Source organism: Morone saxatilis, unplaced genomic scaffold (assembly GCF_004916995.1).
Source record: "Morone saxatilis isolate NCDOM2014 unplaced genomic scaffold, NCSU_SB_2.0 Contig4, whole genome shotgun sequence".
Classification (NCBI taxonomy): Eukaryota; Metazoa; Chordata; class Actinopteri; family Moronidae; genus Morone; species Morone saxatilis.
Window position 1 is genome coordinate 7630421 of NW_023339984.1, and position 12445 is coordinate 7642865.

Below are 12445 nucleotides of genomic sequence, written 5' to 3' on the forward strand. Positions count from 1 at the left end.
GTAGGGAAAACACACACACACACACGCATTCAACTGACTGAGCGTAAGTGGATTTGTCTTTCAGACCAGTTCATGATGTCATGGACTGAGGTCATAAAATGTTTCTGCAGATTTTTGAGGCCTTTACTGTGTGTAGTGGATTTTTGAGTCATACCAGATTTAATTCCAAAAGCAGTTTTGATTTTTATTAGACATATATTAGAGAGTGCTTGACACAACAGAACAAAGGAAGCAAAAAGCAACAGAAGCAAAAAAAGACAGAAATTCAAAGCTGTGTCTCCAGTGCACTTGTGCTTTGTGGTGGTGGTGGTGAGCGTTGGGGGGGAAATATGAGAATACCAGGGCAGGGTGCAGGAGTAGAAAGCAAATAATAGACTCCTGGGAGGGAGAGAAAGGGAGAGGATTGGCTGGTAAGTTAAGTGTGTGTGCACGTTTTAACCCGTTTACCACAAATCACATGTACACTACTTTGAAGACCTCTCCAAAGTCCTCGATTTTTAAAAAAAATCTGCTTTCCACACACATTGGCCCGTAGCCATTTCAGGACAGAAAGTACAATTGCAGAGATTTGATTTTCTTGAGCAATATGCCTGGTTTTATTTCTTGTCAAAATTACGGCAGTGTAGCAAGGAGACATGCAGACGCAAGCGCATGTTGATTTGGAAAATTGCAGAAATACTTTAACATGTTATAAAAACATGTCTGTGATATCGTGTTTCTGCAGGGACGCTGTCAAGCTTGGAGACTGGCTTATGTTTGCAGTCATTTTATAAGTTACAGGAGCCAAAAAAAAAATCTAAATTAGGCCAGTGTGGGTGGAGCTCAACACCTGGCAACCACTCTACTGACAGTGAAATAGACTCTCTAAATATCCCTTTACACAACAATCACATCACTGACTTCCATATTGTCAAGCAGCCATTGGGAGTGCATCATAAGTCACTTGTTGTGATGCTCATTGTATTCAAGAGGTGGCTCTAAAATCTGAGCTGCCGAAGCTTCCTGCAGACACACTTGCAATCCCTTTTCAGGAAAATCAGTCAAACTGACAGATTGCCTACCACAAACATTCACAAATGTTCATTGTGTTGATTTACACGGCTCCTGATCCCCATTTCTTTCCTTTTTTTCGTGGTCTGGAATTATCCCAGTGTCCTCTCAGATATTCATAGCATTTGAAATACGCCGGCCTCTCTTTGTATGGTCTGCTCTTAAGTCATTTAGTAAGCCTTCCATCTAGTCCTGGTGTTTGCTATGTCTGCATGTCCTCAGTGAGCTTGGAGTCTGTCATCTTGTTCTGACCGTGATGGATTGGAGGCTGAGCCAGGTCCCTCATGCTTTAGCACTGAGCTTAAGAGCTGTAATGTGGCCTCGAAAGAACAAGAAAGATGTAATTAGAGAGCACAGACAGAAAGCAGTGCAGCTCTCAAGAATTCATTCCTGTCTCCACTTTTGTGTTTCTGGACGTTTGTTGTCATCCATTGTAGGAAAGACAACGGAACTGTGTTCAAGCGGAGCTCTCTTCACAATTCCCTGTAGACGCTCGTGGCAACGAAACAGCAGTTTGTGTTGACTGCTGACTGTTTTTGGGTGGTAATTTATGAGCTGTAAAATCGGCAAGCCCCCTCAGTAGGTGTGGCGGTCCCGCTTTTACGGCTTTCCCACTCACCGTCCAGTGGTGGGGTTGACCGCGGCCAAGACACAGCTGGCCTGGACTGCAGTGAACTGAAGCAGCAAGTCTCGGCTGCTACGAGAAACCTCCAACGTGAAAATGACCACCCGTTATTTCTCCTTGTTAAGCTAAAGCAGGTCCCACCCTGTTTAGCTTTTCTCACGTTGTGCGAGCACATAAAATCCTCGTTGTGAGTGCACTAGCGTCTGTTGTTACACCAGTGGGAGTGACTGTTTTACAGATTATAGTATGCATGCAACGCTTTAAGAGGTTACTAATTGGTTTAATTTCAAGTAATTTAAAGACAGTCTGTCGATTTTATGAACATTTATGGAACTAGCAGCTTAATGTTTTTTTTTTTTACTTTAGGTTTTCGTGGCTGTGTTCTCCAAATATGATGAACAAATAGACCTGGATCTAAATGGCTTGTGTACCTAACTTTTATCACTCAGCTGTAATTACTTTGTTAGAAATTGTAAGTAATAATTTACCAAAGACAAATGTATAGATTTCCATTTTAAAAACATTAGTACCAATCACCAAAATGTCACACCTGACTTTTTAAGCTACTCACTCATGTAGTGAGGAGTGGCAGACTCTTCTCTTGTTATATGGATGTTTTTCAATTTGTGTGTTGCTGTGTGTGTTAATTAAAGGCCTTGCCAGTATAAGCTAGGTGTGATTAGAGAACCATTTCATTCATCTTACTTGCCCCCCCTCCTTTGTACTTAAGATTTCCTGTTTTCCTCTTCAGGGGTCTGGATTCTAATGAATAAAAATTCTGGCTTTTCAGAGAACATTGAAAAAAAGAGAGATTTGAACGACAAGTACACTTCTCTTTAGGGTATGGTGAATTTACTCAACCACTGGGATAATTGGTTTGACTCCATGCCAGAAAATTTACCCCAGATACTCTCACATGATGGGTTTTTACTCTTTTCCTCGTCCTTTATTTTAATTACGCCTGTCTGTACACGAGCAGTTACATGGTTAAGTAGCTATTATTCTGCCAGACCTAAATGATTGCTGGTTTTAGTTTACCCTGAGATAGAATGCATGTAGATATTCAGTCAGCTCTGCTCTGAATGCCTCTCTGTTAAGGAAAAATGAGTGATGCATTCCCTGAATTTGTTTTTCCAAATGATACCGCATGCCGAAGTAATCCGAGAGGAAATGACACAAATGTGTTTACAGCTGGCCTGTTCTCCCATGTCAGTCTAGGCCTCTGCTAAATTACGAGGGCCTGAATTTAACCTTTGCCTCGCATGGAAGGATAATTTAGGTTGTGTGAGTGGTGTGTATGGGTGTGTACATGAGCGTTTATTTCCGTCTACCTGTTTAAGTTTCAGCCTACAGGACAGGAACGGACTACATTTAAGCTTTCTGTACTCACCCAGCTCGTATTTCTTTACATGGCTTGTTTCGTGTAATCAGGATCCGTTCACAGGAACACCTGGGTTGGACAGTGCAAGTGAGCGCACCTGGTTTGGGCCTCTACAGAGCGGCACAGGATTAATGTCAGGAAGAAAGCAGGGATTTCCTCCCTCGCTGCAGGAAAAGAGTGCAGAGTTTGATGACACATTGGAGTGCAGTAAACGGTCTTATTTCACAGCGGTGCAAACTGGGAGCTAGGGTTATAGTCTCATCTGGTTTCCCGGAGACTTCACTTCCTTCAGGCTTGTGGAGAAGTGTCCCTTTTGGTTTTCAGATCTTAAAAATCTTACAGTAAATGCAGACACAACCGTTTTGAATGTATGCTCACTCCTTATGTCAATCATCATCAGGTTAATCTCCCCAGCATTAAAAAAAAAGCTGCTGGGAGCCTTTGAGGTGCTTGTGTAACTATACCACAGGTGCCTGCTGCCATGCGTGTCCTGAGAGGATTTGTATTTGTTGCTTTCCAGACAGGCCATTGTGCGTTTCATAGTAGTTCTACAGTGTTTGCCGAAGAAAACAAAATCCCAAAGGCGAAGCACTGACAGCTGCACATTTAGTCAGTTTGCAGCCTTTCATTTGGCAGACCTGTTGAGCTTTGAACTTTGCCAAGTTGCCCCAGTCTCATTTAATCACAGACAGGCGAGTCAGTTTAGCGCATAGACATGAGATAAGGCCGTGCAATGCCTTCTCGTCTGTGTTCATTTCCCCTGTTCATCATGCTTTTATCCTGGTGTTTGCATGGTGGATCTTTTTTTCCATTCAGGCAGAGAGCAACTTAAATGGTGAATACCTTATTCTAATGGCTTGTTGGATGCTGAAAGAGAATATTGCCTGGCCTCCTGTGCGACTTGCAAAAATGAAGGGGGAAGGGACTTAATATTACATGAGTTACATGTAAAACAAAATCCTTGTTGCATTTTCTACCTTTTCTTAGCGCTTATTCTCAAAATATATCGAAATACCGCAGAAAAATCTTCATACTGGGATAATTTATGGAACAAGAAAGTACTGGATAACCACAAGAATTACCTTGGCAAGTTGCAGCACCTCAGCCCTTGGACGAGTTCCCTTTTCCACCTGAGCTGAGGCTTACTTTTCCATCTACTATATTCAGAGGAAGTCACTCTAGAAGGGTTTTTATGAGCTCAACTGCAGCCTGAAACTTATTTGAAAACCCGTTCAAGAGTTACAGCCCTCCGCTCTTGGGAGTTCTTTGTTTAAAAGCCTCCTGAGCATAAAGAAAGTGTTGAGAGAGCATCAACCGGCTTTGTCCTTAAAACGCCATGTGCCAGTGAGGGGGAGTGTGTAGTGGCTGGCCATTTCTAAGCCTTTCTCTGGATAATGTACCTACAGCCAGAGGCGTATGCTTTCAGAGATGTATTTTCTTTAGTAGAAGAAAACTCGCTACTACCTTCCATAGTGTCATATTTACTCACTTTGAAGGCGAGATGAAATCTAGGCCAAAGTATTTCATATGACTCTCTCTGTCGGAGTAGAAATTCCGGTTTCAGAGACAGCTTTTCCATAAATGTCTTTGAGATTTATAGCGTCGGTATCAGGAGACAGGATGTGAGATTTGGTCGGATCCCCCTGGAGCTTGTTCCTGGCTTGAGCTCAAGCAGGTCTTATCTATGCATCAAGATAAGGAAGACTCCCCTCCTCTGTCGTTTTAGACCTAGCCCCAAGAAATTCCGTAGACAATTCTTTAACCTGAAGACCTCATGCCGACGTCTAGAGACAGACAGTAAGGAAGCAGACAGTCTAGTTAAAGGCGTCCTGAGGGGGGTGGAGATGCTGGTGGTTAAACGGCCATAATTGCCATGCAAATTTGAGGCTTTGCTACATGTATATTGCTTGTATACTCAACAGTGGTATTTCCCTCTCACCTATGCAAGTGTAAAGAAGACTCAGTTTTGCAGCTAAAGCAGTTTCCAACGTACCGAGGTCATACTCCTGTCATGAGTAAGGGGGAGGGACAAGACTAGTGAAGCAGGGTAAAGCATGCGAAGAAGGGGGAGACGGAAAGAGGGCAAGGAAAGGGCTCATGACTCTCAGGAGGACTCTCTTTCACAGATTTATTTTGATGACCCGCAGAGTCACAAGAGTAGAAATGTGTATTTATGTAGCTGGACTCAATTGATTCCCAAGATGTGTTGTTTTAAATTCGTAATCTATTCTGTAAACCTAGTTATACAACTTTCCGTGAAGTTGAAAGGCCTGTTTGCGCTATATGCAACTTTTGGGCAAATGTCTTCATACTTCATAATTGAACCGTGCCCTTGTCGTGTCTCTGTAAATTAGCTTACAATGCCATATAAAAATGGGGATTGTCAGGCCCAAATTAAAGATGACATGTATGGTGGAAAGGAAGTCATGTGGCTCATGTCTGTTTGGCGCCACCTGGAAGTTGCTATTCTTCATACGCTCACAATATAATCTTGGGTTTTCCATATTGTAATTTGGCCTCTTCTGTACACAAGCCGTCTATCGCATGTCTGCCTGTCCTGGAAGAGCAAATCCCTCCTCTGTCGCCGTTCCAACACTTTCCTTGTTAAAGCCGAGGTAGGCAGCTCATTCCTGGCATTACTTTTAGCATATTGTAGTTGAGAGAAAACCAGACTTCTGCACCTCCCCTTGGCTCTGTTTTCAGGCTTTTAGAAATTCTAGCCTGTGACGGGGGGCTTTGGCCACTCACAGGTCATTTCAGAAAGGGGGTGTTCCTGTTGGCTGTTTTTGCAGGGCAACAGGCTCCTGCTGGCGTCCAAACTTGTGGGTTTGGTGGGAGGGGCTTGGTGAAGTGATACGGGGCAGCAGAGAGAAAGGGGGGAAGGTTTTGTGGGAGTTTGCGCAGGTTTAGCCTACTATTGTTATAAAGTGTTTTTGGGGGGAAGGTTGAGGGTCTACGGGTAGACTGTGTTGTATGCAGTACAGATTCTAAAGCCCCTTAATTTGACTGCGAATTGGCTTCCAACTGAAAGATTAACCTTTGTGCTGAAGATTATGAATTTCCTCAAAGTGGTATTAACTGCAGTTCTATTGTTTGTTTGTTTTTGTGCACTCTATATTATGTGGATTGAGTGCCACATTCCTAAATTCACACAGGCCTCATGGTAAATTCATCTCATTGGTATGCTAACTATTCTTCAATATAAATGAGGCTTTTGTGACCACAATCTTGGGAGGCCCAGGGTCTCTGCCTATATCATCAGATCATGTGTACACAGGCAGTGATAGAATTTGCAGCTCACCGTGTTTTAACATCTGCCATTTCAACGTTCAGAGGCCTGCAAAACACAGGCAGCGAAAACACAGGGACTGTTTGTGTGCGCACTCTCTCTGAGCGGCAGGGAGCCAAGCAGCAAATCTCCAATGAGTCTCCACTGTCCAACCCTGTAATAAAACAACCCCTCAACACCCCATAATGACTCCAATCTGGCCCCGTGTTGTGGGTGCCACTAGCATGTATGTCACCCACCACATCCCCTCCTTGCTAGCCCAGAAACATATGCTAACCACAAGTCCCTGCTTGGGTTTTCTGCTGGGAGCTAACAGTGCTATTGATTTCCCGGACCCTTCGGGAGTAGTTTGGGAGAAATAAGTTGAGGGAACTCAGCCTGGGCACAGAAAGTGGAGCTTTACTGCAGCACTTTACGTAGTGAATCAGCTGGTGCCATGCACAGGGAATAAATGGGATAATAAAAACTGGTTTATTACCCAGGGAGGAAGCAATCGAGAAAATTCACACTTGGACTTGAAGGTTTTCCCAAGCTCGCTTTTATTTTTGTGGTGATAAAGTTGAAAAGAATGTTCCATTTTCTTGTATAACATTACCTGTTGCTTGTATTGGTATGTAAGGAATACCTCATGCTACTTCTTATTATTTGGGATTTTTCTACATTTTTGCATTTTGTCACCTCATATATCCCATTTAACCCATTTAATCCAGCATTAGCTGTAAATATGATTCTTAATGTTACTGTACAGAACAATTAGCATTTTCCTAGTATGTAGACTTTTGGCATTTGTTCCTTCTATAAAATACTCTGACAGATCCTTATAGAGGTTTGGTTTACTATGCTGTTGTGAATAAGCATATAATGGAGTGTGAAGTTTTGTCAGTTCATGACTAGATTTAAGCTCTCCTTGTGTTTGATTTAAGACATAGATTTCATATTGTCTGAATTCATTTACTTAATGTGTTTGCTACAGGAAAAAATATCTGCGTGTGTCACTAGTCAGCCATTGCTTCTACAGATTACGATATGTTCTGTTAAAGTCAAATAGGCTTCACAGAAAGATCACTCTTTATCTCATTTAGGCCACCTGTCTCAAGAGTGCTCAGATGCTGCCAATTTAACATGAAAGAAAATACGCAGCTGAAGTTCAAGTTGTTTTTCTTCTGATCTCTTCCTGGCGGTGGGGAACATTATGAGATTGGGAGCTGGAGGACAGAGAGGGAGGCTTAATATTGTTATCTGTCAACAAGTAGCAGTGTGGCACCGTTCCACTTGTTGTCAAAAGAGACACTAGATCCTTTTGAATCCACTTTCACAATTTAATTAACATACATTCCTTGCTGATGTTTTGAGTGCTGAAGCTGGTTTCTATATGTAGTTACAACTGTCACTGTCGTTATTTAGCAAAACGTAAATGTAGGTTTTATATTAAATTGGACTTGGTGGGATAAGCTGACAGAAACACACAGGTGTTTTTGGTGCAATAAGGCATTGCACGGCATACATTTTCTATTAAGACAATAAAAGTTTTAGAAATTATGCAATATTTTTTAACTTTATTCATATGATGTACATTCAGTTTTAGTCATTGTACTTCTCTATTGCTTTGCATTTATACATGTTTTTCTCTCCACAGAATTTTAAACAACAATAAGATTCAAGAACTCAGAAATGGATCCTTCTTTGGATTGTCTAATTTGGAAAAATTGTAAGTATTTTCCCTTTTCTGCATATCACCCTGTCTAAATGTTGTTTTTGCTATTGTTTCAAGTGCATTTCAATGTAACACTTACCTTGGCTGTTGAAATGTGTGCTTGGACTAAGGTTCACACTTTTAAACAGTGGCATTTTCCATCTTGCAAAGCAGATATTAAGCCTGTATGTGGCCATGAAATGTCACCAATGGACCTCTAAATGGTGGCGTCTACCAATATTTCACGTGATATATCTACGACTACCAGTGCATTAGCAGCAACCGTCCATCACTCCACAAGTGACGCTTGGGCTTGTGGAGTTGGAGGTTTGTAAAACTCACATTGGCCTCGTGCCAGTGGAACATCCAGGTCATAGAAAATGAGTAGGCCTTCACACAGCACTCAGTCTCAGTCAAGAATATCAGTCCATGGTGGAAGATTAGAGATGGTACTAGAAAAGGCTAATTATAGGTATAGCCCTCAGGGCTGGTTGTTGTCTGCCTGGTGACATACTCTCAACATACAGCTGCTTGGGTATTCTTGGGATGGGGCCCATTTTAGAGGAGTAACATATAGGCAACGTCATTACTTTTCCAAGATACAGTAATACTACTGTGTGTGTGTGTGTGTGTATGTATGTAATGTAGTATGTAATGGTATCGTAGTATAAATGGTGAAGGCGGCGCGATAGTATAGTGGGCGTACGTATTATATTGCGTGTGGAGTACGGTTTCTATATATATTTAGGGTAGAGAGTGTGTTGTATTAACTAACGTACTCAGTATAAGGCGGCTCTCTTTATTTTGGAGGAGAACATGTTTGAGTGGAGAAACTGTAGCAAAGAAGTGAGAGAAGGAGATTGGTTGTAGATGGTAAAGACTTTTATTGATACAGTCATGTATGTTGTTCTTCTCTACAATTCCTTGAGCAATGGAGAGATGTCGTTCTTGCAATGCAACTCTGACTTTGGAGATTGGAATGTCATCACCAGTGTTTCCTTCCTACAGAGATTTTAAGAAAATGGCTCTGGGCCCGCAAGCACGGGCCATGGGTGATTTATCACTCCGGAATGGCTTCATGCAGATAAAATAACCAGACCATTAATGGCCGTGCTTTTACCCAAGGCTGCAATAACACATGACTGCACTGATATGGAATTCTAAGGGCATGTTTCCCCTGTCGTTCTCCTCTGTGTGGTTAAAAAGACCTGGAATGAAGAAGGTATATACGGCCACATTTAGCCTTGTGGTATCAGTTCAGAGAGATTAAGATTTATGTATACCCCCAGTAGTCTGATGTAATTGATCAGTGATGCCTTATTGATTTTAGTCTTCACAGAAAACCAACAGACTTCTTGTTTTCTGGGGCACATTGCTAGAAAAGTCAATGTTTTTGCAAACTCAGATTCAGTCAGTCAGTCATTTTTGCCAGTTTGGCATGCAGCATTGTTACGGCTACAACTGCCATTCTCCTTGGACCATGCTGATTCCCCTCGCAGCCACACTTGCAAAATTAGATTTTGTACATTACCGGTGTAAAGCACCTGCAGTATTTCCTCCTCTTTTCATCTTGTGGTCATAATTTGTTGTGTGACTTTTCTCGAGTTGACTCCCAATTTAATAAGACATTTATCTGCATAGATTGTTTATAGATTTGCAGGAGATTTCCCTGTGGACTCTTGAATTGGGTCAGATGTTAGTATTTAGAGCTCTGGCCTAGAGGATAAACAGGAGGCTGTGTACTGAATGTGTGTAAAAAAAAAAAAAAAGCTTTGATCTTTCTCCACCAAGAAAGCCTTTAAGGCACTTATGTGCTTTGTCTGTGAATAGCCAGTCGTTTTGGTTGTAAAGTGTGTTCTGCCTGTCGTTGCATCAATCCACAGGCAAGTTTACCTCCAAAAGCAGCTCCCATTGTGCCTTACAGACCCCACCCCGCTCCTGTCCACCCTCAACCACTGAAGCGAGATTGCTGGATGGCTTGCTTGCTTTTGTCATTGTAATGAGGCCAAGCCAAGGCCAGAGGTGTCGGCAGTGCAATTCCCAAACACGCTAATGCGCATGCTGAAGCCTCTTCCTCTCTGAAATGTTCTTAAACCCCCGCCCATCGTACCTTCAATCACACTCCTCTTTTCTCCTCAAACTCTCAAATCTACTTGAATGCGCAGAGGCTCCCCATCTTGCCTTCCACCCCTACTTCCTCCTGCCTTCAAAGCTTCTTTTTTTCCCCCTTAGTCCACAAAGAAACTCTCCCTCATTTGGACTGCCCGCATGCAGTGGTGAAGACTGAGACAGCAGCTGGCTGTGAGTGCCAGAGAGGGGGGAGAGAATCGATTGCGCCTATCCGGCACTCTGTGTGAAATTGCAAAGTAACTGTGGAGACCGCTGTGTTCTGTCAGGGCCAAAGGTGCCCCTGCTTGGAAATAAGCCACACACAATCCCCATTATCACTCTCTATAGAAATAGGAGCCAAGCTAGGCGACCGTCACATGCTAATTCCTTACTAAATCCGCTGCTGTGGAGGAATTCTTATTGTGGAAAACAGAACAAGGATAACAGCCCTAGTGTGCAGTGTATTCTGTCGAATTCATTGTTGTCTATTCATGAATGTCACAGTACTGGTGAAAGTAAGTATGTAAGCAAGTTACACATAAATATAAAGTTAGTTTGAAATGGATTTTGCAGTACCGCTTTTACCTAGTATACCTTTGAAACATGGACACTGTAGACAAGGCTCTAATTTGCTGTTCAGAAAAAGTTGCTTTTTTCCTGCTTTAGTAAACCTCTATTACTTTTTGTGAACAGCAGACACTGTGTTCAGGATAATTGTAAAGATGGTAATGGCAGAGAAGCAGAATAAAATTAGCATACTGCCTAAGTATTGTGTGTAACATACCAGTAGCTCAGGTTTGCTAATATTAGACACCAAAACCAGACCATGTAAGGCTGCAGCAGCAATATCACTGAATGTATTGAATTGAATAAGGCTGCGTTGTATTGCGTCTGAAATAGATTTTATTTGTAAGAGTAAAGGTTTGTACTTGAGCTGGATTACTAACAAGGAGCTGTTCAACCGGAGGCTTGTTTAACAACCTCAGTTTCTCCTCAGAGGGAATGTCAGTGTCATGCCAGGAAACATATATCAGAGAGAACCAGTCCACGTTTAACCATTATTTTTACAGACTTGAAAAAGAACTTGAATTAATCTTTACTCCATGTCACATGACACCTTTTAGAAGACTAAAAATGGCAGCAGCTGCAAAACCACCCTCTTGGGCCAGTTCAAGAACCGTTCTGGAGCACACTAAGAAATATTCTGCCAGCTATTTCAATTTGAGCATGTCAAGAAAACCTGGCATTTTTCTCTCCAGATAGATTTAAAAGGTGCCAGGACATGTGTGGTCAGCGGTCTTTGGAATCTGAAGTGCAGTTCTGGATGGTTAAACATGGACTGCTTCTCCCTGGCTCCCCATATTTTATCCACAAGTGTTCAGAGAACTACAGTGTTCTTTTTTTGTCATTAGTAGTAGTGGTTACGGGACTGTTAACCAAACTGTGAAGACCACCTGCAGATGTCATTCAGTAATTCTGTCCTTTTTCAAATTGGGTAAAGCTTCTTCATATTCTTCTTAATATCGGAACTTTAAAACAACAAAATATGACAATGACATTCAAACGTTGAATGGAGTAAATATAATTCTCATGTTTGAGGAACATAAATGAGTGTATATGTCAGAATATCGACAGTATGGATAGTCACATTGTTCTGTTTAAGCTTAATTATGCGGCTTCCACATCGGGCCAGTGAGTCAAACTGGAGCAGGAGGACCTGTTCTCTTGACTCATCAGTCAGTTGCATTTGGAACTTGGACATAGGAGACAATGGCTGGTGGTGGTAAGAACAACAACTGCGGCTCCAAGCAAAGTTTACTCGGAAATAAATTAGCATCAGCAGCAAACAATTTAGTAGACTCAACATGGTGGTTTGCGCATCCAATACACACTCCTAAAACTGGTCATACAGATATTTTGTTTGCTTTTGTAGTTCTTTGTCCTGCCATCTCATTTTCCTTTCAACGCTCCTACACAGACAGAAGCCAAGTCTGCTTGCTCACATCAAAAGCTTTAACAAGCAATAGATTTTTTTTTTCTGTCTATGACTTATCTATGGCCACCTACCCACCTTCAGATGACAGGTCCTCAACATCAAACGGGCAGAGTTACCCAGAGGCCCTTTGTGTGGGTTCAGGTGGCGACTAGAAAGCCTCCGAAACTCCACTGTAATGAGTGACTAGGCAATGCCAGTGCAGGTGAGCGCCGCAGGAATTCTGTGGCCGCAAGCCTTTGAACCTCGAGAGAGAGAGAGAGAGATGAGTGCGTGTCTGTGCATCTGTGTGTGTGTGGGGGGGG

General features: G+C 42.3%; 1 protein-coding gene across 1 annotated transcript in view; it reads left to right on the forward strand.

Moving 5' to 3' along the window:
* adgra3 (adhesion G protein-coupled receptor A3) overlaps nt 1-12445 on the forward strand; it is a 29565-nt gene that overhangs the window by 1903 nt on the left and 15217 nt on the right. Inside the window, exon 2 of the mRNA XM_035675608.1 lies at nt 7982-8053. Coding sequence (XP_035531501.1) covers nt 7982-8053 — 72 coding nt within the window. The remainder of the gene's footprint in view (nt 1-7981; nt 8054-12445) is intronic.